Source organism: Molossus molossus, unplaced genomic scaffold (assembly GCF_014108415.1).
Source record: "Molossus molossus isolate mMolMol1 unplaced genomic scaffold, mMolMol1.p scaffold_m16_p_17, whole genome shotgun sequence".
NCBI lineage: Eukaryota > Metazoa > Chordata > Mammalia > Chiroptera > Molossidae > Molossus > Molossus molossus.
This window is the reverse complement of record NW_023425352.1, coordinates 24,026,591-24,054,420: the sequence shown is the minus strand read 5'-3', so window position 1 is coordinate 24,054,420 and position 27,830 is coordinate 24,026,591. Positions and strand designations below refer to the sequence as shown.

Sequence of the window (27,830 nt, the reverse complement as noted above, 5' to 3'; positions counted from 1 at the left end):
TCGCTCTGAGATGCCTTCCCTGATCTTCCAATAGATAGTAGGGCCCTTCCAAGGGCTCCCTGTCCCCCACCCCAGAGTTTACTGAACCATAGCAGTTATGACAACGCAGTGTTACGATCTATTGTCTTCCCAAGTAGACCATAGCTGCCCTGAGATCAATGGCTGTATCTTCTTTATGAATGAATGAATGAATGAACGAATGAATGAACGAACGAAGGAGTGTGGCTCCGCCCGGGAAAGCACTGTGGCCACATTTTGCAAACATCAGCTCTGTTAAGTGACTATGTGCCAGAAAACAAATAAATGATGTTTAGACCGTCTGGAAAAATTGAGTGTGTCTGGCAACCTGAGGCACAAAGTGTCACTGAATTGAAAAGAGCCCTCTCAGGTAGCTGCTTCTTCATAGCAACAAGAAGGGAACCAAGGAACATGGGATTAAAATTGGGAAGAAAGAAAAAAGGTAGAGAAAGGATTAATGACCAGAGAGAGAATACCCTTTCCAAATGGGAAAGATACATTTTTTGTCTGCTTTCCTTTTGACCACAGATTGAGAGATTGTTCAAGTAACAGAAAAATGAATCAATAGGCCATCCTAACCTTGAATGGCCTTCCGCAGAGGGTGGGCTGTCTCGGCCAGAGCACCTCTGTCTTCTGATGGGTAGGACTACTTGTTGAGAGGAGCTAAACTGTTCAATGTTAAAAAGGGGTTGGGTTAGTTAGAGGTTTGGGGTGGGGAGTAGGGAGGCTTACAGGCTGGGGGGTGAAGCAAGTGGGGCAAACTGGAGCCTGCCCTATCCCTACCTGAGGCTCAGTGCATGGTAAAAACAAACAAACAAACAAAAGCCCTATCAAGCCCAGGGGATAGGACACTTGGACCCCTAACATGCCCAGTTAAACTTGTGTGCTGTGTGGAGTGTGATGAAAGACTATACAACCCTCCATGATCGTTAGTGACTGCTACTGTGCTCAGTAACACTTTTAGAACAAACGAGTTCATTCTGGGAAACTGAGCAAGAGCGCTGTCGCCGACACGGCAGGGCAGAGCCGTTCCACAGGGGCCTCTTCACTACACCCACAGACCCAGAATACGTGCTAGCAGATGCACATTGCTTAACATGCCCACGCACAAAAATGGGTGGCAGTGGGACTATGTTTGTGTGTGAAATCCTTTTCTTATCAAGAAACTACTGGCTATTGCTGAAAGGGTCCTCTGGGGTTCAAATTTGCTCACCTGGTCTTCCTATGGGAACAACATCAATGACGAATCATCCCAGCATTTTGGCTGTTCATTCAGAAATCTTCCCTGAGTACCGATGACATTGCAGACTCTGTGCTAGACTCTGGTGACAGCGTGGCCAGCTAGCCAGAACCAGTCTCTGGGTTCAGTGTGGACTGGCAGGGAGCCTTCAGGGCCTAAACCATTCCCCCACAACCGGAAAATCTTACTGAACACCGCTGAGTCTATGTACTACTGCATCAGAGAGGGCTTACACCTGGAACAGACGGAGACCATTCTGAATTGTTCTGAATATGTTTGTATTTAAATATGTCCCAGATAATAAAATAGAATGTTTCATCTGATCAGATAGCAGGACCAAAGCCTTTCTGAAGTGTTCCCTGGGCCGCTGTGAATGGCTGTTGATTTCAGGCAGGGACTCTGTCGCTGCCGTCTCTGTATCTTTTTATTTGGCTACCCGGGGCCGTACTTGCTTTGGTAAGACTCCGCCTCCAGGTGCTGCACTGGCAACTCCGTTATTTGAGGGATGCTTCTCTTCAGCTGGAAGTCAACCTGGAAGAAAAGAAGAGGAAGCTAGGAGAGTAGAGGAGTCAGTTTTCAACTTCCTAGAACTGAAATTGGGGGAAGACCTGTCTGGACCTGGTTTCACCACAGTTGCAGGTTCTGAGGACAGGGGGCTAAGGATAATCATCACAGCAATGGCCCAGAGCGGCATTGGCGGTGTCATATAGGTTTGGCTGATATTCCCCCAAAAGTGCACATAATCACTGGTGACACATAGGGTATATCTAGATGAACTTAACATTCATTTATTTTATATGTATTAGGAAAAAAACCTCTATCTACACCTCATACCATGATTTCACCAAGTGTTGCCTAGGACAACAACTAAGATTGATTGATGGTGTTGTAATAATCCCCTTTATGCTGATTGTGTGAATCACAGGTGTCGTGCTCAGGCATGCATTTGCCTCAGATCCCTAGAACTAAACTTTCTGCCATAGTCATTGAGAACTATAGATGGGAGAGATGATATAGGTTGTTAACGTATGGATTCTTAAACTCCAAATTTCCATATGCCTTAATGCATCGTGTCCAGCAATACATCGAAACAACACACAGATGTAAGATGGTGTTGACACACAAGCTGGGATAGACCGGCGGTGCAGGAGCGGTAGGACCATCCCAGGACACAGAGGGAGAGGGAGTGGCTGTGTTCTAACCACCCTCCCCTGCGGCATCCTCTGCTTTCAAGTCCTTGGAACATCTGGAGCTGCTGAAGCCAGCTGGGAGTTGAAAATTTTGCCACTAAGAGGACTCTCCATGGGGTTATTTCTTGCCCCTTCCACAAAACCCACAGCCAGCTTTTCTGTTAGTTCCCCAAAGTGGGGGAAGTCAGAGCCAATGGCACTGTCATTATCATTTCCTATACTGTAATAGCAATACAGAGATCTAGAAAAAAAGGAGAAGGGGGGAGGGGACGGGGAGGAGGAGCAACAACAAAATGAGACAAGACGAAGAGAAGTGACAGGAACATGACATCTAGAAGGCTGTGGGGAAAAGCAAAGGGGAGAACACTGAACTCTGGGAGGTGTTACTTGTAATCTGAGAGTCTTCATTGTAACATGAAAACCCTCTAGTCAATCAATGATCCCCCCCATCCCCCCCCCCAGGTGGATCTCTCCTTTAGAATGGGAAGAGAGACTCGACTGTGGTCAGCAAATGGATTCATAGTTGTTACAGTATCTGGGAATTGTATCCAAAGGACAGATTTCACCCCCTCTGAGTTATAGTCGGTATATCAGTGGATTATGTTAATTTATTTAAAAGCTATATGACAAAGGAATTGAAACATTTTGAAGCCAAGTATATTGCTCAGGAAGATTTCCAGTTGGTTGCAGTTGGCACTGAGTAGACTCGCTTTGAGGCAAGACTCATGCATGCAGCTGCTAATGGTCATTTGATTTTAGGGTAGATGAGGAGCAGGGGTATCACAAGGAAAAAGGGAAAGAGATTATGTTGATTGAAAAACTGGCTGCGATGGAAGAGTTACTCTTTGCTTTCTGCCTCTGCATGGAAGTCATTTATAATATGCAGGAGATGGGAGTAGAGGGGCTGGGAGAGAAGAAAGGAAAACTCTCTAGAAATTTCTGAGGAATTTTCAAAGGATTTTAAAAACTCTTTCCTCTGATCCTTGTGTTAAAAAAGGAGGATTACAAATACAGGTTACAAACTTAGCATGAGACCCGGTAACATGCTGGCTAACAAGATAGCCCTGAAAGCCTGGAGGTTCGAATCATGGCTCCCGCCACTTACTCGCTGTAATACTGGACAAGTTTCTAACCTTCTGGAAATTTCCATTTCCTCAGTCACAAATGGGGATACTTATATCTACCTTACAGGGTTGTTGTAAAGGTTACATGAGGTAGTTTTGGAAAGCTCTCATACAGTGTCTGATACCTCATAACTGTTCAATAAATAGTTTTTTAAAAATCCCACCTATAACTGTATTTGAAAAGATAAGCTACTTGACTTGACTGTATTGAGTTAACAGGGAAAAGGGAGGGGGTTCTGCTAAGCTCTAGGGTTGAACAGAGAAGGAACTGGAAAGAGGGAAGAGGCCCTAGAGAAGAGCTGACGTGTGGGAAAGCAGGTCTGTAGATGCTCATTAAACAGGACTGTCTGATTATCTTTTCCTCTTGAAAAATCTGAGGATTCACATTCATGATCACTGAGCCTCTTTAGCTCTAAGATGCCAATCTAATATGACCAAAGCTCAAACGGTTTAGGCTATAAAAAAAAAGTTCTTTGCTTCTCATATAAAGAATGCCATGGATCCCGGCTGGAGCGGCTCAGTTGATTGAATGTTGTCCCATGGACTGAGAGGTCCCGATTCAAGTCTGGCCCTCAGGGCACATGCCTGGGTTGCTGGCTCTATCCCCAGTGGGGGCGTGCAGGAGGCAGCCGATTGATGGTATCTCTCTCACATCGATGTTTCTATCTCTCTCTCCCTTCCCTTCTCTCTAAAATTTCAATTAAAAAAAAAAAAAAAAGTGCCATGGAGAGTTGAATATCAGAGAGCAGCTGGTTCTTGGCAGAGGTGAGAGGAAAGCAAAGGGGTCTGGGCACAGGAGGCACCAGAAGGGGGCAGAGTGCCACCTGGTGGTGGTCCTTGCTGATGGCACAGAAGAACGCAACTCCTGGGAGCCCATGTGTTTGGGCAAGGTCCTTGCGATGTTACAAACTAACATTTGTTGGGCACTTGCTATGCATCAGTCATTGTACTGTATGCTTTATGTGCACGTTCTCATCACCAATTTACAAAGGAAGAAGCTGAGGATGAGAGCGATTGGGAAATTTGTCTGTGGACATGAGCTGTATTTATAGGTAGACAATGCTTTTAATCACTAAACTATATTAAATAGAAGAAGAGGAAAAGTCAAAAGGGAGTGGGAAGGATATGAAAGTGACAGAAGATAAATGAGCATGTGAGAGGAATGAACTTTATTTATGGTGAAAGGAAAGAGTGGCAAAGAGTAGAACTGTGCCATCGGTTGTGACTTTGTGTAAGTGATCTTTACAGGCTCTGAAAAGGTCAGCTTAACTCACCAGTTTTGGTTCCCCAGGACCCACGGTCACAGTCACTGTCGTTGGGTCGAACCCAGGTGCTGTGGCAGTGACAGTGTAGGTGCCTGGAAGCAACAGCCGGAAGTAATCGCCTTGATCACCTAAACGTCACAAGGATATAACTTGGTCTGCTGGTTAGAAACTGCCCCAAATGTAGCCTTTACATGAACAACGATCTGAGGGTTTTAGCTGACCACAAGCTTGATTTTTCTTAATTGCATGATGAAACTGGTGAAGGTCTAAAATAATCATAAGCTATTTTACAAAAGGGGAGTGTGGGCCTCGGCTCTGGGAAGTAAGAGTTTGACAGTGCTCTGCACGGAGGATATTGTGTTTAACTCTAGACCCTGTATTTTTAAAACTCATGTGCAGTAAAGGGTTCCAGGGAGAAAGGTTGAATGTCTATAAATGTTTTTGCCTCGTAGAGAGAATACGTGAGACCTCTGTTTCACTGTTTGAAAAGTCACCACAGTCCGGCTAGTGTGGCTCAGTGGTTGAGCATGGACCCATGCACCAAGAGGTCACCGGTTCAATTCCTGGTCAGGGCACATGCCCAGGTTGTGGGCCTGATCCCCTTGGGGGCATGCAGGAGGCAGCCAATCGATGCTCTCTCTCATCAATGTTTCTATCTCAGTCTCCTTCTTACTTCTTCACTCTCTAAAATCAATAAAGGAAAAAAAATTTTTTTAAAGAAAATTTAAAAAAGAAAAATCACCACGAAGAAACGTGCACCTAAAGAAATAAGCATGAGAACTTTGGGCTTAAGTTACCTGGAGGAAGATTTTGCTCAACAGAAGCAAAAACTATTGTGACATACACAGACCTTCCAAAAATGAAATGGACTGCTTTGTGAAATTGTGAGCACTTAGGCAGAGAGTGAAGGAGGGCCCCGGGACAGCGACACAGCTGTGCAGTGCGCCACCTGCACGGACGGCGTGGTGGCCCCAGGCCCCACAGCAGCTGTCTGCGGTCTTGTGTGTGTGTGTAATCTTATACTGAGTGGGAGGGCTGGACCAAATGACCATAAAGATCTGATTTTGAGAATCCTATTTTTAATATTTCTTCCATCACCTTCAAAAGGGGAAAATAAAATTCAAAAGAAGGCCTGTTTCTCTGTGGCAGGGATGTAGCATTTTGGCTAATGACTTTACATCTCCTTTGAATCAATTGTGACCATGTCTTTAAATTTCTTTTAAATGTGCAGCAATGAATAATTGAAATAATAAATGCAATTAAGAACGAGACAGACAATAATGAGAAAGTTCCTTTTCTGCCCCCTATTAAATGTCTGTAATTTACTTTAAAAGACTTTAGCAAAAGCACTAGTTTATTATGCACACATTGGACAGTTTAAGTGTACCCCAGGGTTATTATTTCTTTTTTTTTTTTTTTTTTTTTTTAATTTTTTTTTTTTTTTTTTTAATCCTCACCCGAGGACATTTTTCCATTTTTCACTCAGATAGAGCGGGAAGGAGAGAGAGGAAGAGAGAGAAACATCGATGTGAAAGGGACACATCGAGTGGCCGCCACCCACACGACCCAACCAGGGCCGGGGACAAACTGCAGCCAAGGTACATGCCCTTAGAGGGAACCGAACCCGGGTCTCTGTGGACTGCAGGCTGACGCTCTAACCGCTGAGCCAAACCGGCCAGGGCGGGTTATTATTTCTTAACTGGGGGCTCACATCCAGGAGTGGTAGCTAACATTGCATCAGAAAGGTCCAGTTCCAGAAACAGCTATTATGAGGGCTTCGACTATCTTGGTCTCTAATCAACATTAGATGCTTTGCTAAGTAGTATAATGAACATCAGCAATCAGTTTTTTCAATGGTAAAATGAGCAATTTATTAATTTAACATAATGGGTATTGGAAGTAGGCCCTTATTGGTGAAATTAGTGCCATTCGGTATATGTCGATTGGCTAGGATGTTTCATAATCATTCCCCACCTTTGCGTGAATAAGGTATAAGAATCTAGCAAGCCCCAAAGCTCTAAGGGATGCCTGAGGTTTGATCCCTAAACAGTCCTGGGTCCAGCCAGTGGTCTGATGCTTGACTATGAGGCTACAGAATCCTGCCTTTAAAATATCACTGCCTTGGCCTTGAATGAGCCTTTCATGTGAGATGTGTTGGGATCATCTTACAGAACATAAGTTACCTCCTTAAAGTTGTGACTTCATCCAGTTTAAACAGACTGTCTGAACTGTAAGATGCCTGTTTGGTGTGGCATGAGGTTGGGGGAGGCAGGCAGACCTCACCTGCCCTAACCTTTGGTAGTCACTGCTTTACTTTAAAAACCAAACAACCCGTACAAGTTGTGTGGGATCAAACTGGGCTGGGGCAATTTGCAATAACATTGTGCCATGTGATATCCTGCAGCATTCCAGAAGGTTCCATCACTCTGCCCTGCAACAAGTTGATAGACTACATCTTGCTTACTTTACCCTGAATGGAGGTGTAGTGAGGCGCCTGTGTCCGGGGATAAGATCAAACATCAATTTACAGTCCTTTCTTTTCCCAACCCATTTCACACAGTGTGTGAGTTATTAATACCTTCCAACCCAGAAAACACCCTTAGCAAAGTGATACTAGGAAGTGGCTCCTGAACGCTGAGAGAGATGATACATTTGCCTCTTCCTGGTCCTTGTTTCTTAATTCACTGTCCCCACTTCTATGACCCTTCCTTCCCCCCCCCCCCCCCATGGCCTTGATGTCCCTGCTGGTGTCACTGGCTTACAGTTTGGCCTCCTGATTATGCTGAAGAAGAAGAGGGAATGGACGCTCCCTTCTCACCCCAAGAGGCAGCGCCACCTACCTGAAGTGACATCATGGTTAATCCCACTGACAGAAATCACAGCCCCAGGGAGATTATTATTATTTTCATCAAGCACCATTCCCTTGATACCTTGGTGTACCTGTAGGAAAAAACTCACAGTATAACTATGATCATAAAACATTGTCCAGTGTTTCAGAGTCCCCAAGGCCTTAGCTCATGCTTTAACATTTGATCTTCACCAAGATAATCCTTATAACCCCTTAACTGGTCTCTCTGTCCCCTCTCTTCATGCCCAATAATTTCTTCTCATGAGAGCAGTCAGAAGGGTCCTGTTAAAATCTAAGTCAAATCATGTCATAGGTTCATCAAAACCCAACTCAGAGCAAAGTTGAAGTTCTCACGATGGTCTATAAAGCCGTACCCTCAGTTAGGTGGCTGATCTCAGCTCCTGCTACCCTTTCCCATACTCTCGTGATAACTCCAGCCACACTGGTGGTCTGACTTTGTACTCTTTAAAATTAAAAAAATTTTTAATTGTGATAAAATACACATAACATACAATTTACTATTTTAATCATTTAAATGTACAGTTCAGTTCAGCTTAAATACTTTAATCATTTTAAGTGTTAATTATATTCACATTGCTGTGCAACCAATCTCCAGAACCTTTTCATCCTACAAAACTGAAACTCTATACCCATAAAACAAGTCCCATGTCCTTCTCTCTCCAGACCCAGGCAACTACCATTCTGCTTTGTATTAACTTGATTGCTCTTGAAAGGTCATATAAGTGAAATTATAGGGCATTCGTCTTTTTGTGATTGGCTTATTTCACTTAGTATAATGTCCACGGGGTTAATTTATGTTGTAGCAATTGGTAGAATTTCTTTCTTTTTTAAGGCAGACTAATGTTCCATGTTATGTATATACTATATTTTGTTTATCCATTTATCTCTCATTGAATACTCGGATTATTTCCACCTTTTGGCTCTCATGAATGCTGCTTCTGTGAACAAATATCTCTTTGAGATCCTGCTTCCAGTTTTTTGGGTTATCTATGCAGAAGAAAACTGCTGGCTCATATGGCAGTTCTATTTTTAATTTTTTGAGGAACTATAAATCTGTTTTTCATAGTGACTGCACCATTTTACATCCCCACCAATAATGAACAAGGGTTTCCATTTCTCCACATCCTTGCCAACATCTGCTATTTTCTGTTGTCGTTTGTTTTTTGTTTTTGTTTTTTTTATCCTCACCCGAGGACATTTTTGCATTTATCTTCAGATAGAGCAGGAGAGAGAGAGGGAGAGAAACATCTATGTCAGAGAGACACACCTACTGGTTGCCACCCACACAACCCCAACTGGGATCGGGGACAAACTGCAACCAAGGTACACGCCCTTAGCAAGAACTGAACCCGGGACTCTCTGGTCTGCAGGCCGACGCTCTAACCACTGAGCAAAACTGGTCAGAGCTTTGTTTGTTTTTTAATAGCAGCCATCCTAATGGGTGTGAGGTGGCATCTCTCTGTGGTTTTGATTTGTATTCTCCTAATAATTGGTGATGTTCAGCATCTTTCATGGGCTGCTTGTTGGCCTTGCAGTTACTTTTGTATCCTTATTGAGGAAGCCCTTTTTCTCTAGACATCGGCATGAGTCTCCCCCTTACCTCCTCAGTCTGTTTAAATGTCACCTCCTCTGGAAGGCCTTCTTCATAGCATTTGACATATTATCAAATTTATCTTATTACTTTGTTTATTGCCTTTTTATCTCTTCTCACTATAATATAAACTCCATATGAACAGAAATATTTGTTTGCTTGTTTATATTCACAACCCCCAGCATATAGTACATTTTCTGATGGATAGTTATGCTCAGTAATGTTGAATGGATAAATTACATTGGTAGAAGAAACCCAAATCGATTGATGAGTCAGAGCAAAAGTCAGGCCTGAGCCAGAAAACCTTGCCTTTCATTGGAAAATTCTTCTCCTTCCATAATCATGAAAGTTAAAGAATTCAATTTTACCTGTTCCAAGAACTGGATCAGGGCTTCCCGATTACCCAGCCACTCTCGGTGTAATTCCTCTTGGGGGGGGAATTTGTTGCAACTCAGTTCCAGTGTGATCTCGAAACAGTTGGTGTGGAGATAGTTGAAGTCCTGCATTCCTGGGGGGATGAGAGCCCCGGCAGATTTGCACAACCCGGTTACCACCCGATGCCCCATTTCAACTCTCCTAACCACACTTTCTCCACACACACTTCATCACGTTCTACCTCTTGATCTCCACTTATTTCTCCTCCATAAAACCTTTCCCCAGTTTCCCAGTTTACATGCCTCTCTGTTGCTCTAGTTTTGTCTCATTGTAAATGCCCATTTTGTCATCTCTCCCCTCAACTCTTTTTCCATTTAATGATTTAAAGTCAGTTCTTGTCCCTCTTGGCATGTCCAAAGTCTGCTTATTGGTTGTGCCTGAACATTAAAACATTTTTAAAAATTATTTTTTTCTTTATTGATTTTAGAGAGAGGAAGGGAGAGAGAGATAGAAACATTGATGAGAGAGAACATCGACTGGCTGCCTTCTGCATGCCCCTCACTGGGGATTGGGCCCACAACCTGGGCCTGGGCCCTGACCGGGAATCGAACCGGCAACCTCTTGGTGCATGGGTTGACGCTCAATCACTGAGTCACACTGGCCAGGCAATTGTGCCTTGACATTAGTCTATGCATATGTACTGCTTTCTAGGGAACAGATTTCTTCTTTGGACAATGATGTCCTTCAGACCTGGGAGGTTACAGATGAGACAAATATCTTGCTTTCACACACCCCCACCGTCCTACCTGAGAATACAGCACTAACCTGAAAAATAATTATTCAAGAAAAACAGAACCCGCCCTGGTTGGTTTGGCTCAGCAGTAAGAGCGTCGGCCTGAGGTCCAGAGAGACCGGGGTTCAGTTCCTACTAAGGACACGTGCCTCGGTTGCAGTTTGTCCCCGGCCCTGGTTGGGTCGTTTGGGTGGCAGCCACTCGATGTGTCCCTTTCATGTCAATGTTTCTCTCTCTCTCTCTCCCTCCCACTCTGTCTGAACAAAAAATGAAAAAATGTCCTTGGGTGAGGATTAAAAAAAAAAGAAAAGAAAAACAGAACCCTGTGTCCTCCATCAAAGCTGGCTTGCTTCTATCTTATTATTCAATTGAATTAATTATTTAAAAATATGTTTCTGATGACCAGAATGGTGTTTATGTCACAAATTTATTTGGGTTAAAAATTATCCATTTATACCTTGCAAGAAAGTAGGTCCCCTAGTGCAAGGCGTCACAGGAAAACTTCTACACCTAATTTGTCATGTTAAAATGGAAATCCAGGCTTTTATATTAAATCTTTTAGTTTTAAAATTCTGACAACTGATGGAAGCTTATACAGAAAACTCTGATTATTTAGTGACTCACCACATATTCATAGTATTTGACATTTTCTTGTACTTTACTTGCTGTTCTGTAATTGTTTTCAGTGTATACTTATTCTCCCTAATAAAATGATAAAAAGTATCCACTTAATCAACTTTCACCTGCTCTCTGAGCTAATGCGTGCAAGCAGCTGTTATAGAAAGTTAGAGAACAACTAGAGCTTGTTACACCACTTTTCTCTCAGCATCGGAATAGTCTAGAAGTCTGCACCTTCCAGCCAAATACAGATTACTGGGCCTTAGCCCAGAGTTTCTGACTCAGTAGGTATGGAGAGGCCCCCAAATTTGTATTTCTAACAAGTATGGAGCAATGCTGCTACTTGTCCAGAGACCACACTGTTGGAACAATTGTTTTAATGAACTTGATCTTGAAATTGTCCTAGCTTAATTTAGGGCAATGATTCTCAGTGGAGGCATGGGCCATGCTTTCCCAGAGGATAAGAAGGAAAGAGCAAGTATAATTTGAAAAAGTATATTCCACATTTTTTTTGGAGGGGGGACCTATTGCTTTCCTAATGCAAACTAAAGAAAGTAAAGTTCAGCCCTGACCCGTTTGGCTCAGCGGTTATAGCGTCAGCCTGCGGTCCAATGAGTGCGATTCCAGCCAAGGGCATGTACCTCAGTTTCCCTGGTCGGGGTTGTGCGGGAGGCAGCCGGTTGATGCGTCTCTCTCACACTGATGTTTCTCTCTCTCTCCGTCCCACTCTATCTGAAGATAAATAGAAACATATCCTCGGGTTAGCATTAAAAAAAAAAGTAAAGTTCAACAAAATCTTGCCTTGTGTTCAAGTGAGTTTTCAGCCAGTTTCCCTGTATATGTGACTCCCTAACCTTCTTCCTCCCCACTCTCTACAGGACCAGCTATCAGCTCAGTCCTCACTAGTGAGCTTTCTGCTGCCTGGGCTCTGGTCAGGTCAGATTTGAGAGGATAGGAAAAGACAACTGCTAAAACATGATTCCTAAAAGATCCCAGCTTCCTGCTTCAGCCTCTTCCCTACCCTTAGGTTCTCTGTCTACTGGAGTTTCATAAACAGAGGTTCTATCTCAACACTGATGGGGAAGGCCCAGGGAGTAGAGAGAGAAGCCTCCTGCAGAGGTTTCTGCTGCATTACCAATGGCCATGGCCGGGCAGATTCCTGATCACGGGAGATGGGCAGGCAGGGTATGCAGCGTATACCAGAGGAACTGTGTGTCCAGGCCAGCTCCTCTGCTCACTTGTTGCTATGCGAGGCATAACTCTGTGCTACTTAGAAAAAGGCTAGCATTTATAAGCCAGGCATTTCCAAATGCTTTATGTGCATTATTTATCTAATATTTACATAAAAATTATGGGGCACATATTGTTATCCTTAATATAGATTAAAAAAAAACCAAAGCTCATAGAGGTTAAGTAATTAGGCTGAAGCCACATAACTGGTAACTGGGAGAGCTGGGTTTCAATCCAATGTACCCTTGAAGCCCACACTTAACCACCTGACTATATTATTTCCCTCCTGTGCCCCAATATTTTGTGCAAACCACCAGTTTTATTTTGTTTTGTTATTTTTTAAAAATATTTCTTATTGGCCCTGGCCAGTTTGGCTCAGCGGTTAGAGCGTCGGCCTGCGGTACAGAGAGACCCGGGTTCGGTTCCCGCTAAGGGCACGTACTTCGGTTGCAGTTTGTCCCCGGCCCTGGTTGGTCGTGCGGGTGGCAGCCACTCGATGTGTCCCTTCACATCGATGTTTCTCTCTCTCTCTCTCCCTCCCATTCTACCTGTACAAAAAATGGAAAAATGTCCTCGGGTGAGGATAAAGAAAAAAAAAATATATATATATATATATATTTTATTGACTTTTAAAGATAGAGAAGGAGAAGGAGAAAGAGATAGAAACATCAATGTGAGAGAGAACCATGGATTGGCTGCCTCCTGCACGCCCCTTACTGGGGATGTGTCCTGACTGGGAACCGAACCGGTGACCTCTTGATGCGTGGAATGATGCTCAATCTACTGGGTCACAATGACCGGGCAAAACCACCAGCTTTAAAAAGGCCATAAGGTGTCCCTGCCTTCATTTTAACATGCCATTAAAAGCTCACTTAAGATTTTGCCATGTTCAGATCTCTACTTGGATGCAAGTTTCTATAATATTCCAATCATTTCTCTGAGGGGGAGAAAAGATAATTCAGAAGGAGAAGTGAACTCCACCTTACTGAGCTGCAGCACCGCTGTACCAGGCCCCCCGCTTACCCTTGCTGAGAGAATACCAGGAAGCCCCGTTGGTGATGCCGTCTGGGAAGTAATCCCCACAGTTCCAACCATGGTGCATCCATCCATGTGCGTAAGAGTAGACTTTGGCCAGCTGTAGGAAAAGTGGGCAGAAATGACCTTGAGTGTACCCAACTCATAGGGCAATGTTCATACTCAGAAGTAGGGTAAAGCTAAGAAATCCCACTAGGTATAAACAACTGATTATTTGCTTTAGTGAAAGAAAATACCAGCAGAGATAGAGATGGGCTGTGTGTGTGTGTGTGTGTGTGTGTGTGTGTGTGTGTAGTGGACTAGAGTTAAGAAACCTGTATTTTGATTTTTCCACTATCTTGGGACTAAATTTCTCCAAATGCAAAGTGAGGGGTGGCACTAGATGATACATAAGCTCCCTTCTATGTGTACCATTTCTTTTTTTTTCAGTTACAGTTGACATACAGTATTATATTTCAGATATACAACATAATGATTAGACACTTACATACCTTATGAAGTGATCACCTGTTGAGTCTAGTACCCATCTGACACCACACATAGTCATTATAATATTATTGCCTATATTCCCTATGCTGTACTTTACATCCCTGTGGCTATTTTTAAAACTGGCAATTTGTACGTCTTAATCCCTTTCTAAGTGTACTGTTTTCTAGCTGAGTTTTGTAAAAGAAAGAAGCAAGTAAGATAGGACTTTGCCAGAAAATAACTGTGTTTTGGGGGTGAGTTGTGTGCTAAAAAGAGAGGAATATACTTAGAATCTCTATTAATTCTCTTTCACTACTATTTTATATCAGTGAACAAAATGAGATATACTTGTTTCACAAAGCAACAACTGGCATTATTCTCTATGCAATACATTAATTGATGAATTGATAATAAATGTTATTGTAATTGTAACAGTAATTATTTATGTAACTTGTATTATTAATAATTCATTAACTATAAAACAATTAATCTGGCCCTGGCCAGTTTGGCTCAGCGGTTAGAGCGTCAGCCTGCGGTCCGGAGAGACCCGGGTTCGGATCCCGCTAAGGGCATGTACTTCGGTTGCAGTTTGTGCCCGGCCCTGGTTGGTCGTGAGGGTGGCAGCCACTCGATGTGTCCCTTCACGTCGATGTTTCTCTCTCTCTCTCCCTTCCTCTCTCTCCCTCCCACTCTATCTGTACAAAAAAATGGAAAAAATATCCTCGGGTGAGGATAAAAAAAAAAAAAAGATTAATCTGTTAATTTTATTCTACTTCTGTTTTGAACTATCATGTAAACCATTTTATGTGCATGGTCTATTTTTCATTAATATAGCCTTACTATCATAACATTGCAAATCAGAGCCCCTAAAACTAACATTTAATGCCACTTGTTTATCAGCAGCACTATTAGTCTTTTGGCATATTTCTTGCTTGTCATTAGCTTAAGTACTTTTTTATACTGTGGTAATTGTACTATAAAGCTTTCTTATATATTTACTTTTTTATGAATTTTTGGCTGATCACTCAAACAAAATGTAATTTACTAGACTGTAAGCTCCTAATGAGCAAGCAGTGTTTTCAATTATTTTCTGTGGACTTGTACCTAACAGAGTCCTGTGTTACAGACTTGACCTGTGTCACTCTCCTGGGCCCCACGTTCCTGGCTGGACAAGCCACCATTCTGCATACCTTCTGGAAAAGCTTGTCATCAGGCGTGGGGGTACTGGCAGCACGGCGGGAACCTCTGACCCGATGTTCCAGGGACTTGTCATACGGGTAATTGGCCACCACTGCCCCTCCATGGAGATTGGCTGAAAGGACAAAGTTGAGGGAGCGTATCCACTGGATCACAGCCCGGGTCTCAGGTTCCACCTATGGAGAGATGAGAGCCATTCGAGTACATTTGTCAGAAAGTAGCCTGAGGAGAAAGCATGTCTGAATAGGACAGGTCCTACATATATGAGAAGTGTAGATGGAGAAATTTTGACCTTTTGCATGATGGTTTTAAAAATTAAGTGGATGGCCCTGGCCGGTTTGGCTCAGCGGTTAGAGTGTCAGCCTGCGGTCCTGAGAGACCCGGGTTCGGTTCCCGCTAGGGGCACGTACCTCGGTTGCAGTTTGTCCCCGGCTCTGGTCGGTTGTGCAGGTGGCAGCCACTCGATGTATCCCTTTCACATCGATGTTTCTCTCTCTCTCTCTGTTCCTCTCTCTCCCTCCCACTCTTCCTGAACAAAAAAATGGAAAAGTGTCCTCCGGTGAGGATTAAAAATAAATAAATAAAAAATAAATAAAAATTAAGTGGATGGCCCTAGCTCTATAGCTCAGTTGGTTAGAGTGTCATCTCATACACCAAGGTTGCAGGTTCGATCTCTGATCAGGGCATATACAAGAAGCAACTAATGAATGCATAAGTAAGTGGAACAACAAATCAATGTTTCTCTCTCTCCCTCTAAAATATATATAGGTATACATACACACACACACACACACACACACACACACACACACACACATATTTAAATCCTTACCTGAGGATATTTTTTCATTGATTTTTAGATAGAGTGGAAGGGAGGGAGGGAAGGAAAGAGAGAAACATTGAAGTGAGAGAGACACATCAATTGGTTGTGTCCTGCACGACCCAGGCCCAGGGATCAAACCGCACTGGAGTATGTGCCCTTGACTAGAATCGAACCCACGACTCTTTGGTCTGCGGGCTGGCACTCTAACCACTGAGCCAAACCAGCCAGGGCTCCTTCTCTTTTTGATCGTCTAAGATTCAGATTATTATTGGCTCAGTCACTTTATTTTACTTCAACAAGTTAGTAAAGCAGAACACCCTCTGGCTGAACATGCTAACTAGCACAAAGTTATTTTTATTTATTATTTACTTGAGCCAAGAGCATAGCCGCTTGCTGAAATCTAAACATGTCAGCATGACTTTTGCTTCATTTCCAACGGAGACTGTTCCATCTGGAAAACTCCCAATAGAAAGCCTAACACCTGTTTCATGTTTCTCTCCTCCATCTCTAAGTTCAGCTACTCACAAACAGAACTTTTAGAATTATCCCATACAGTGTGAAAAACAGGTGGTAGTGATACTGAGGATAACAGTAGTTATTCTCACGAGCAGGCCCACCAGCAGGATGAAACCATTCACATCACCAGGGCTGCCATTGCAGGCCTCCTGGGGAGAGGCTTGGGAGCATCAAATGGGGTCCTCCGCCTGGAGAGTAAGGGAATGGGAGTGCAGTAAAGTGGTGAAGGCTCATACAGAAAGGAAAGAGGAGGAACTACACATCAGGGTAAGACTCTCTGAACTTCTTTCTATTGCTAATTGTTGATGAGCACGCAGTTCACATGCAAAAGAGATTTACAGTGCAGTGCAGTAGAAAGAATGTTGGATTAGGAGTCAGAAGACATGGGTTTTAACCCTGACTCCATCAATTATAGCTGTATGAATTTAAATTGTCTTTTCTATAAGTGTAATATCTATAAAACAGAGATGAGTAACAGAGATGCATTCACCACACAGTGTTACGATGATCAACTAAAATGCTGAAGAATCATAAAATACTGTGCAACTGTGTGATACCCTCTTCCACTTCCCTCACTACTATGGCTACTAACATCACACACTCTGTGAGCAGGTGCCCCATGGAGGTCCCTACACTGGGGAGGGAATAAATACAAAGAGGCATAAGACAGTTATTATTGCTCTAGACACAACATGGAGTTGAGTTGATGTCGAATTCTTGCTTGTTTAGTTGATGGGAAGATTTCCAGAAGAAATTCCAGATGTTGATTTACCTGCTTCTGCATGCAAATGTCTTCTCATACCTGGCTTTTCCAGTTGTCTGGAAGGGGCAAGTGGTGGTTGAGGCCTCCATATTTCTCATTGTAGTAGATGTAGGTATTGAGGTCGGGGAAGTTGCGGTTCAGGTCCACTCCATTTGCGTTGTTCCTGCCAACCAGATATCCAGAAGTGTCTGGGCCCTAAGGTGAAAATGGAAAGATGAGAAGTGAAGATTTCAGACTGAATCCTATATTTTAAGAGTACTATATAGTTCTTTTTAGGTATTAGCTTAGTCTACTATCAAATGATATAACATTTTCCTCTTTAACTTATCCAAAGTCCTAGTGGCGTGGTTCAAGTTTCCCTGTAGACCATGTGCTGAAGGTATAGATCCCAGGAGAAGCTCTAACCAGAATAGGGTGTTTCAGGATAATGGGAACTCCTATTTTGTTTTCCCAAAAAAGCTTTATTAAAATATAACTAATATACCATAAAATTTACCCATCTGAAGTGTACAACTCAATGAATTTTTGGATTCTGACTGAGTTGGACAACCATCACCATAATCTATCACCCTAAAAAGAAACGTCATGCCCACCTACAGTCATTCATTCTCACTCCAGCCCCAGGTAATCCCTTGTCTCTGTAGATCTGCCTTTTCTGGACATTCACATATGTGGGATCATACATTACGCCTTTGGCTTTTTTCACTAGACAATGTTTCCGAGGCTCCTCTCGTAGCATATGTCAGAATTTCATTCCCTTTTATTGATGAATAGTTTCATTATATGAATTTACCACATTTTGTTTACCCATTCACCAATTAATAGACTGTATTAGTTGTCTAGGGCTGCCATAACAAATTACCACAAACTAGATGGCTTATAACAACAGAAATTTGTTCTCCCACAATTCTGGAAGCTGGAAGTTTGAAATCAAAGTGTCAGCAGGGCCTGCTAGCTAAAGTTCTAGGGGAGAATCCTTCTGTGTCTCTTCTAGTTTCTGGTGGCTGCTGGCAAGCCTTGGTGTTCCCTAGCTTATAGATGAATCACTCCAATTTCCGCTTCCCTCTTCGTACGGTCTTCTCCCCCATCTGTTTGTGTCTCTGTATAAATTTGTTTCTTCTTATAAGGACAATAGGCATATTTGGTTCAGTGTCCACCCTAATCCAGTACGAGTTTATCTTAACTTGATTACACATGCAAAACCTCACTTTCAAAAAAGGTCATATTTACAGGTAGACATGAATTTGGGGGGAATTTTGTTGTTTACACTTTTTGACTATTGTGAATAATGCTGCTGTCCACACTTTGTGTGGACGTGTGTTTTCATTCCCCTTGTGTAGACACCTAACAGCACTCTGGATCATAAGACAAGTCTATATTTAACTGTTTCAGAAATAGCTCAACTATTTTCCAAAGTGGCTGCACCATGAAAACCCCACCACCACTTTTTAAATTTAGTATCCTTGCTTATCTTTCTTCTGAGTAATATCAACCTCATGCTTACAGTTGAAATTTTATCATGTATTTGGTTATGTATTCATTCATCCATTTAGTTAACCAACACTTATTCAAGTCCATCTCTGACAGACATTGGCGAAAGATAATGAGACATTATTTTATCATTCTAAGAATTCATAGTATATATGGGGAGACAGACATTCACATAAATAACTAACATAAATTCCATTTAATGGTTTTGATGGCACTGAAGAAGGGCAAGAGTGTCCACTGGAGCTTTGTGGGCTGAGAGAGTAGAACCCCATTTGGTGGCTGTTCCTAGAAGTAAGGTGAGTGGCTCAATGCTGGGCAGCTGAAAACTCACAGATGTGTTACCAGTCTCATATTTTCCTAAGAAACTTATTATTATTATTATTGTTTGCAGATTTCTTCATTTTTATGGCGTCCTGCTCAGATTTTATTCTTAGATCTCATTGAGAACATACTATTTTTTTCAAGTTCTCTTACATTTGCCTACATCAATTCCAGTGAAAAATACTTATCTGATTTTTCAGTTTTGAGCTTGATTTTCCACTTCTATAAGATAATGGTTTTTTTCTTATGCTTCTAGGGGTTTTTCACTACTTGTCTGTGTGAAACTAGCTCTACCTGTTCGCCTGAACAGATATGTTAATTTACCTATCAGTACTACCACTCTCACAGGCTCATTAGCTAGGCGGGCAGATAAGGAATTCCCTTAAGAGAAGGTTCCCATAAACAGGGTTGGTGGTGTGTCAGTTTCCTATTACTGCTATAACAAATTGTCACCAACTTAGTGACTTAAAACAGCACGAGTTCATTATCCTTCGGAGTTTTAGAGAGCAGAAGACTGAGGTGGGTCTCACGGGACTAAAATCGAGGTTTCAGCAGGGCTGTGTTTCCTCCACAGGCTCTAGGAAATCTGTTTCAGCATCTACAGGCCACCCACATTCCTTGGTTCATGATCCCTTCTTTCATCTTCAAAGGCAGCAGCACAACATCTTCAAATCTCTGACTCTGACCTTCTGCCTCCTTGTTCCACATCTAAAGGGCTTGTGATTGATGACACTGGGCCCACCCAGAGCATTCAGGAAATGTTAAGGTCAGCTGATTAGCCGCCTTCATTCCATCTGCAACCTTAATTCCCCCTTGCATGTAACACAACATCCATAGGTCCAGGGATTAGGACTTGGACGTCTTTGAGGGAGTGGGATGGGGCATTATTCTGCCTTACCCACAGCTGGCTTTAAAGTTCGGTGGCCAGGCTGGCCCCCCCTATGTGGCCATGCGGACAGGTTTCCTCCGGGGATGGCAGGTAGCTCTGGGAGTTGGAGAACCTGATGGGTCCTCTTTGGGTTTAGGTTCAAGATTTGCTCCCTCTGAACAAGTATACAGCAGGTGAGCAGAAGGGACTGGCTCTCCAAAGATACCTATAGGATTTAGTGAGCTGGCAGGGGTTTCCCCCACTTCCTCCCACCCCTACCTCATCCCCCAAGAGATGTGGGCAGGTCTAAGTGCTTCTTCGGTTTCCCCACAGCACAGGGAAGGACCACGGGGAGGACAGCAGGCAGGCTGGGGTTCCCCCACCCCCACACCTCCTTCAAATCTTCCTACTCTTTTGGAAATTCAAATCTTGGGCACCTCTGATTTCCAGTGAGGGGGAAAAGCTTTGCTTCTTCATTTGTTAGGTCACATCAGCAGGAAGTTGTGAGATTGCAAAGGTCACATTTGTGCTGGGTTCAATATCTTGGCTCCATTCCCTTCCTGCCTCTACTCTCCCTCCAGCCCTATCCTCAAGTATATTTAAAATACTCTTGGGTCATGGAAGGACAGACACTGTGTGGTTCTACTTTTATGGGACAGCATGGTCAGATTCATGGAATCAGAGTGGAGGGTGGTTGCCAGGGGCTGTGGGAAGAGGGAAATGGGAACTAATACTAAATAATGGACATTAAGTTTTGGTTGAGCAGGAAGGATAAGTGCTGGGAATCTGCTGAACTCTGTACCTATAGCTAACAATACTGTATCATACACTTAAAATGTTGTTAAGAGGACACATCTCGAGTGTTTTTACCACAATAAAATAAAATTTAAGTAAAGCAGTGACGTCTAATCTTAAAAAATAAGAAAAAGTTTCAAGACTACCCGAAACAGATTTTTAAATTTAAAAAAAAATTTTTTTTTAAATTTATATACCCCCTACCCATCCCCCCCCAAAACAAATCCTGTTTGAACATCGTTTTCAAAGGAACGTATTCATTGTGTAAGGCAGGTGCCCGGCTTCACCCTTGAACATGCTAAATCAGTTGCAGGAATGGGGAGGGAGGAAAATCTGGGAATCTGTATTTCAAAATATTCATTTATGATTCTAATGCATAGCCACAGGGGAAAAAAAAATCACTGCTTTCAAGTTAGGCACACTGACATTTCGAATTTATGTTAATGAATAAAGTAAAAGCTCACAGACATTTTTTTCCTCTCTCCCCTGCAAATGCAACTCTAAAATAAATTTTAAAAGCTGAGTACTATACTAGTAGAAGAAAAAAACCTACAGAAATAAAACAAAGTATCTAAAATTAACTTCTCACTTGCAGTTCTGGGAAAAGCTTGATGATCTCTCTGACATCCACCCACCCAATGCAAAGGTAAGTGTCTTGTGGGAGGAAGCAGAGCATCTAGGATTCGAAGCTGAAAGTTCAAGAAAGGGGGTCTATTTTGCAATATCCCTTCACGCCAGTATAGTATTTTCCAGTTTACAAAGTGTTGTCACAAATATTACCTCCTTGACCTTCCCAATAAAACCAGGAGGTCAGCTGGAAAGGTGTTGAGGGAACTAAGCTCAGAGAGAGCCCACATTCATTGCTAGGGTTTTATAGGCCTGAACCCAAGCCTTCATACTTTAGTACATTTCTATTGTGGGTTTTTCTTTTTTTCTCTATTACATAGTGACACTGACAGTGGAACAGAAAGGACACATTGTTTACTGGCTTCTACTTTATTCCTTAAGAGGGCTGTACTCTCTGCACCGGTCAGTACCTGGGCGGCGGCCACCTCGTAGCCGTCGGGGTTCATGGAGGGCATGATGTGAATGCGCGTGTCCTGGACCAGCCGGGCGATGCGCAGGTTCCCGTTCCGGAACTCCTCGCACAGGAACTCCGACAGCTGCAGCAGCAGCTCGCGGCCCAGCACCTCGTTGCCGTGCATGTTCCCCACGTACTTGACTTCAGGTTCCACTGCAAGTGTGAGAAAAACACGCAGAACGATAAAAGATGGGGAAAGCGTGCAAGTGCCATTGATCCCTAACCTTGCAAAGGGACCTTTTCAATAGCAAATCAAAGAGAATCTCATGCTTCTGTTGGGTCTTTTCCAATCATCCCTGAGCCCCTTTTGAACAAATTGCAATTACAAATGCTACAAAAATTTGTGCCAGGGATAATAATGACAACCATTTATTGAATCCCTACTGCATACTTGGCATTTATGCTCACTACAACTAATCTTCACAGAAAACCTGTAAAGTGGTCATTATTGGCCTCAGGATGAGGATATTGGGGAGGGATGAGGTTAAGTAACTCATCTGAAGTCACCTAGCTAATTAATCTGATAGAGGCCAAAGCCCAGGAAGCATGTACAGTAGCTCACTGCTTCTCAGAGACAAATCTTTTAGCATAATGGTGTTTTCCCAAGACCTGCTCCCCAAAATTCTTTAAGTTATAGCATGGCAGTTTCTAATCATCTTGGTTAGGAAACTAAAATCTCTCCTTAATATCTGAGAATGCTGTATTTTGAGGCACAGAGTAGTAAGGAATCTACCTATGTCTCATTCCTTAATCTTCTCATCAGCTATATTAATTGCTCAATTAACGTAAGAACCTGGGTCATGAAAAGAGCCTCTAGAACCACTTAAAGAAAATCATTCTTGCCCCCTTTTAAAAGGAAGAGAAAAGCTCTGGCCATTTGATTTATCTTTCACCCTCCATGATTTCCCTTCCACCCACCTTCCTGCCTCCATGATTTTTCTAATCCTGCATCTCTTCATCTCCATACTTCCAAGTCCTTCTCAACATCCTTGTAGGGAAGCCATCTTGGGCTTTCTCTGTTGGGAGTGAACTCACTGTTGAACTTCCCTTTTATGGTACTCACCACTTTCTACTGAGTTTTGCCTAATTTTGCACATAACTATTTTCTTTACTGCACCTGGTCTTTGCAACATATACAAATTTTTAAAATTTCAGGACATGAATTGTTATTTATCTTAGTATACCTACAGCAGTCTCACCCCCCCCCCCCAAATGTCTATGCCCCACAAGGATCATGTAGTAAATTTTCCATAATGTGTAGTCTTTAATCTTAGGTTATGTCTTTCTCACTTTTTTTGGTGATAAAATATCCCTTCTTTTAGGAAAGGATGGTGATAGCAGATAGCAGGTAGTGTTCTTCAACATCTTTGATCAGTAAATAAAATTTGGAAAATATATTTTATTCTCCTCCAAGCTCTCTTATTTATATAAAAAAAAATTTTTTTAACTTCTACAAAATCCAAAATTTAGCAACTACTGCCCTATAGAAACCAGCATAAGGTCTTGCACTTGGTAGGTGCTCAATGTCAAATTCTTTTGTCTCTACTTCCAATATATGCAGAATACAACCATTTCTCATAACAACCACTGCTATCATTTGGTTGAAGCCCCCATACTCTCACACCTAGACTATTACAATAAATCTCCTAATTTAACTCTTTGCATCTGCCCAGCCCCATTAAAATGCATTCTCCTGAGTCAGGGGTCTGCAAACTTTTTCTGTAAAGAGCCAGATAGTAAATACTTCGGATTTGTGGGCTATATTGTCTCTGTCACAGCTACTGAACTCTGGCAGGAAAAGCAGCCATAGACAATACAAAAACAAATAGGCGGGACTGTGTTTCAAAGAAACTTTATTTACCAAAGCAGATAACTGGCCCTAGGGCTGTAGTCTGCTGACTACTGCTCTGAGTGATCTTTAAATTTTTTTCAGTCAGATCATATCACTCTTCTGCTTAAAACTCTCCAGTGGCTTCTCACTTCACTCAAAGGAAAAGCCAACATCTTTACCAAAGCCTATAAAACCCTAAGCCATCTCTTCCTGCCGGTTTCCCTGACCATACTGCTCTGACCTACCCCGTGCTCTCCCATTGTTTGTTCACTCTGCTGGAGCTGCAGGGGCCTCCTTGCTGTTCCTCACACTTGCCAAGCTCCTGCTCTTTCCTCTGTCTGCAGTGTTTTCTTTCCCAATACCAGATTTTTGACCATCTCATGCTCAAATATCACCTTGACAAAGCTTTTTCGAAGTAGCATTGACCTCTCTCCTACTCAATCCATAGTACTCTATGATATTCTGTTTTCTTCTATAGCACTTACTTTTCTCCCAATACTGTACATATACTGAGCCGTTTATTGTCAGTCTTACCCAGTTAGAATTAGGGTCTTCATTTTATTCTCTGTTGTATATTCAGAGTTGACAAAAGTGCTTGCATATAACAGATAATCAGTAATATTTGTGGAATGAATAACAAATAAATAAAAGGAATAAATGGATGAATAGCTAAGTTATAGGTATCAGAGAAAAGAGGGATCTAAATGAAAAAGCCTCAAGCAAGGCTTGAATGCTGGAAAGCAGAGGGGGCGCCCAGAAGGGGGCATGCAGAGGGTCTAACCCTACAATGTCCATTAGCACCCACAAGCTTCCACAATGAACACATGGCAAGAGTAAAAGCAGGTACTTTCTGTGTTAGTGAAGCTTCAAAGCAAGGCCCTGATCCTCAATAACTCACGCACCTTCCTTGAGCCACCTCTCACCACCCCTGCCCCTCCCCATTGGCCATGTAATATTCTGAAGCTGCCATGGACAGAACCCACTGGTGTGAGGTTGTCATTGAAGGTTTTTAACAGTGGGGTGAGAAAATTATATCAGCATGTAGGAAAATCCTTCTGGCATCTCTGCTGAATGGAAGGCTCAGAGAGTGGGGAGCAGTCAGGGTTAGGAGGTCAGCTAGGAGCCCAGTACAATCATTTAGGCAGGTCATGATGAGGTTGGGCCTAGGGTGGAGGGCCTGGAAATGGAGCAGAAAAGAAAGTTGAGGTTGACAGTTTGAAGGAGGAACTGATATCACTTGAATATCACAATTGTTATAGGCAAAGCAGTGAGAAATTAGAAACAACTTATATATCCACCAATAAATGAAGTAAAACACAACCATGCTGTGGAATATTATACAGCCAAAAATGATGATGTAGCTCTACAATTACAGACATGGATGCCATTCATAAAGTACTATGAAATGAGAAATGTAGCTATAGTACGATTCCAATTTTGGAAAATAAACTATGTATGTGTGAGGAGGGGTTAACTATCCATAGAAAAGAGTCTGGAAGAATATATACATCAATATATTAACAACAGTCATCTGTGAGTGGTGGGATTATGAGTGAGGTTTTTTTTCCCTTCTCTAATTTCTAATTTTAATCCAAACATTGATTGCTTTTATAATAGAAACAAACTAACAAAAAATAACCCAATGAATAAAGCTAATACCCCAGACCTCAAGCCCTCTCCAGCATTCCAAAGAAATATCCCTGAACCCTTCTACGTTTCCTGGCAGAATTAGAAGAGCTAATTGTTTCTGCTTATGTCTCCTCGGGCATTGGATAGGAACAGACAGAATTATAGCAAGGGGGGAAAGGGGGTAATGGGAGGAAAGGAAAGGGACAGGATGGGAGCAGGGAAGAAGACTCATCTTACCATTAAGGTCTTGAGTAACTAGAACCTAAAACAGAGGGACGAACTGGAGCCTGAACCGAGATTGCAGCTCCCAAAGGTAGAGGCTGTTTGAGAGCTTCGCAGGAAAGAATACTTAGCACAGGCTAAAAAAGAGGTGATATTTTATAGGTGGAGGTGACATCCCCCCCCCACCCCGATTACTGGATTTGTAAGGAAGGGTCCTGCCCTATCCACTCCAAGCACTGCTCAGGGCTTACAGGGCTCGTGGATTCCAGGGTAGTCGCTGAATTCCAGCACGTAGAGGTGTCTCCCCTTCACACTGCGCCCGATACTGTAAACACGAGTGATGTAGGGGCATTCGTTGTGCACCTTGTACAGCGTCCTCACGAGGTCATCGTAGTGGTGGTGGCGAAAGGTCACTGGGGCACCCAACTTGAAGAGAAGGAGGAGGTGGAGGAAGACTGAGAGCAGGCCTGACATCTTGCTGGGCTTTTTCAGAGAGAACCACTGAAATGAGCCCCGCCGCTCCCCAAAATCTGTCTTCTTCACCAGTCAAAATCCAAGGGCTGGGAACCAGCTCTTCCCAGTTTCCTGCCGTAAACACCAGCGGGTCAGCACCTGGGAAGGAGGTTCAGAACTGTCCCTTCCAGAGCGTGAAGTTACTATGTAGCTCTGGAATAGTCACTCAGCTCCCCTCCCCCATTCTCTGCCTCTCCTAATGCGGGAAAACCTTTTGAAGGGTTTTTGCACTTCCCCAGACTGGGTAGTTTCACTGATTCTGGTTTACTGATTAACTGCACTGGAAACAGCCTTCAATAAATAGCTGCTTATAACCCTTTGATTCCCAGAGAATTTTGAGAAACGTGGCCTCTGCTTGTTCCCTGTATTATATCATAAAGAACTGAATCGAAACCGAGCTCTCTGTGCCTTTCTAGCCGCCGCACAGACTGCTGCGAGACCATCCTCTGAAGCACAGCTCTGTCTTGCCCCTTCCTCCTCCAAAATCTTTCAACGGACATCACTGAACAAATGAAAAATACACCACAGGGTGGGAATAAACAATTTAAAATCATATATCTGACAGTATATCCAGACTACATCAAGAACTCTTACAATGCAATAATAAAACAAACAACCCAATTTAAAAATGAGCAAAAGATTTGAATAGACATTTTATTCAAGTGGATATATGAATGGCTAACAAGCACATTTAAAGATGTTCAACATCACTGGCCATGAAGGAAATACAATTTATTAATTAATTTATTTTTCTTTATTGACTTTATAGAGAGAGGAAGGGAGAGGGAGGGAGAGTTAGAAACATCTATGAGAGAGAACATCAACTGGCTGCCTCCTGCATGCCCCCCACTAGGGATTTGGCCCACGACCTGGGCATGTGCCCTGACTGGGAATCGAACCAGCGACCTCCTGGTGTATGGGTCAATGCTCAACCACTGAGCCACACTGGCCAGGCAGGAAATGCAATTTAAAATCACAGTTAGGCCCTCGCCAGTTTGGCTCAGCGGTTAGAGCGTCGGCCTGCGGTCCGAGAGACCCGGGTTCGGTTCCCGCTAAGGGCACGTACCTCGGTTGCAGTTTTTTCCCCGGCCCTGGTCGGTCGTGCGGGTGGCAGCCACTCGATGTGTTCCTTTCATGTCAATGTTTCTCTCTCTCTCTCTGTTCCTCTCTCTCCCTCCCACTCTACCTGAACAAAAAATGGAAAAATGTCCTCGGGTCAGAATAAATAAATAAATGAATAAATAAATAAATAAATAAATAAAATCACAGTTAGCACTGGCCGATTTGGCTCAGCAGTTAGAGTGTCAGCCTGCATTCCAGAGAGACCTGGGTTCGGTTCCCGCTAAGGGCGCATACCTCGGTTGCAGTTTATCCCCGGCCCTGATTGGTCATGCGGGTGGCAGCCACTCAATGTGTCCCTTTCACGTCGATGTTTCTCTCTCTCTCTCTCCCTCCCACTCTATCTGAATAATAAATGGAAAAAAATGTCCTCAGGTGAGAATAAAAAAAATAAAATAAAACCACAGTGAGGTATCACGTTGCATCCACTAGAATGGCTATAATAAAAAAGACACAATAATAAGTGTTGGTGAGAATAGGAAGAAACAGGAACCCACATACAGGAGTGGGCAAAAGTAGGTTATTCTTGTATTTTTATTTATTAATTATTGTATTTTTATTTGTATTACAACTATAAACGTACTTTTGCCCACCCCATATATTGCCAATGGGAATATAAATGGTGCAACAGTTTTAATATAAATGGAAAACAGTTTTGCAATTTCTTAAAAGATTAAATATATACTTACTATATGATCCAGCAATTTCACTTCTAGGTATCTATCTAAAAGAAATGAAAACATATGTCCACACAAAAACGTGTTCGTGAATGTTCATAGCAGTATTATTCAAAATAGACAAAAGTGGAAACAACCCAAGTATTCATTAACTAGTGATTGGGTAAA

The 27,830-nt window shown here is 42.7% G+C and overlaps 1 protein-coding gene across 1 annotated transcript; it reads right to left on the bottom strand.

Moving 5' to 3' along the window:
- Window positions 1-1,690: 1,690 nt before the first annotated feature.
- Window positions 1,691-26,121, bottom strand: CPN1 (carboxypeptidase N subunit 1). Its single transcript, XM_036265551.1, has 9 exons — window positions 25,605-26,121; window positions 21,628-21,824; window positions 17,155-17,310; window positions 15,007-15,189; window positions 13,337-13,448; window positions 9,666-9,805; window positions 7,678-7,777; window positions 4,847-4,965; window positions 1,691-1,789 (listed from the first exon to the last, which is right to left on the bottom strand). Exons 1-9 carry the CDS (start codon window positions 25,825-25,827, stop codon window positions 1,691-1,693), a joined length of 1,329 nt encoding a protein of 442 aa, XP_036121444.1. The 5' UTR covers window positions 25,828-26,121.
- Between the last annotated feature and the right edge of the window lie 1,709 nt (window positions 26,122-27,830).

Coding starts and splice junctions, on each gene's coding strand:
- CPN1 (XM_036265551.1), bottom strand. CDS start 25,827: ATGTCAGGCCTGCTCTCAGTCTTCCTCCACCTCCTCCTTCTCTTCAAG. Junction 21,825..25,604: donor CCCTGGAATCCACGAGCCCT/GTAAGCCCTGAG, acceptor TCACACTTGCAG/TGGAACCTGAAGTCAAGTAC. Junction 9,806..13,336: donor CTGGTATTCTCTCAGCAAGG/GTAAGCGGGGGG, acceptor TCATCCCCCCAG/GAATGCAGGACTTCAACTAT.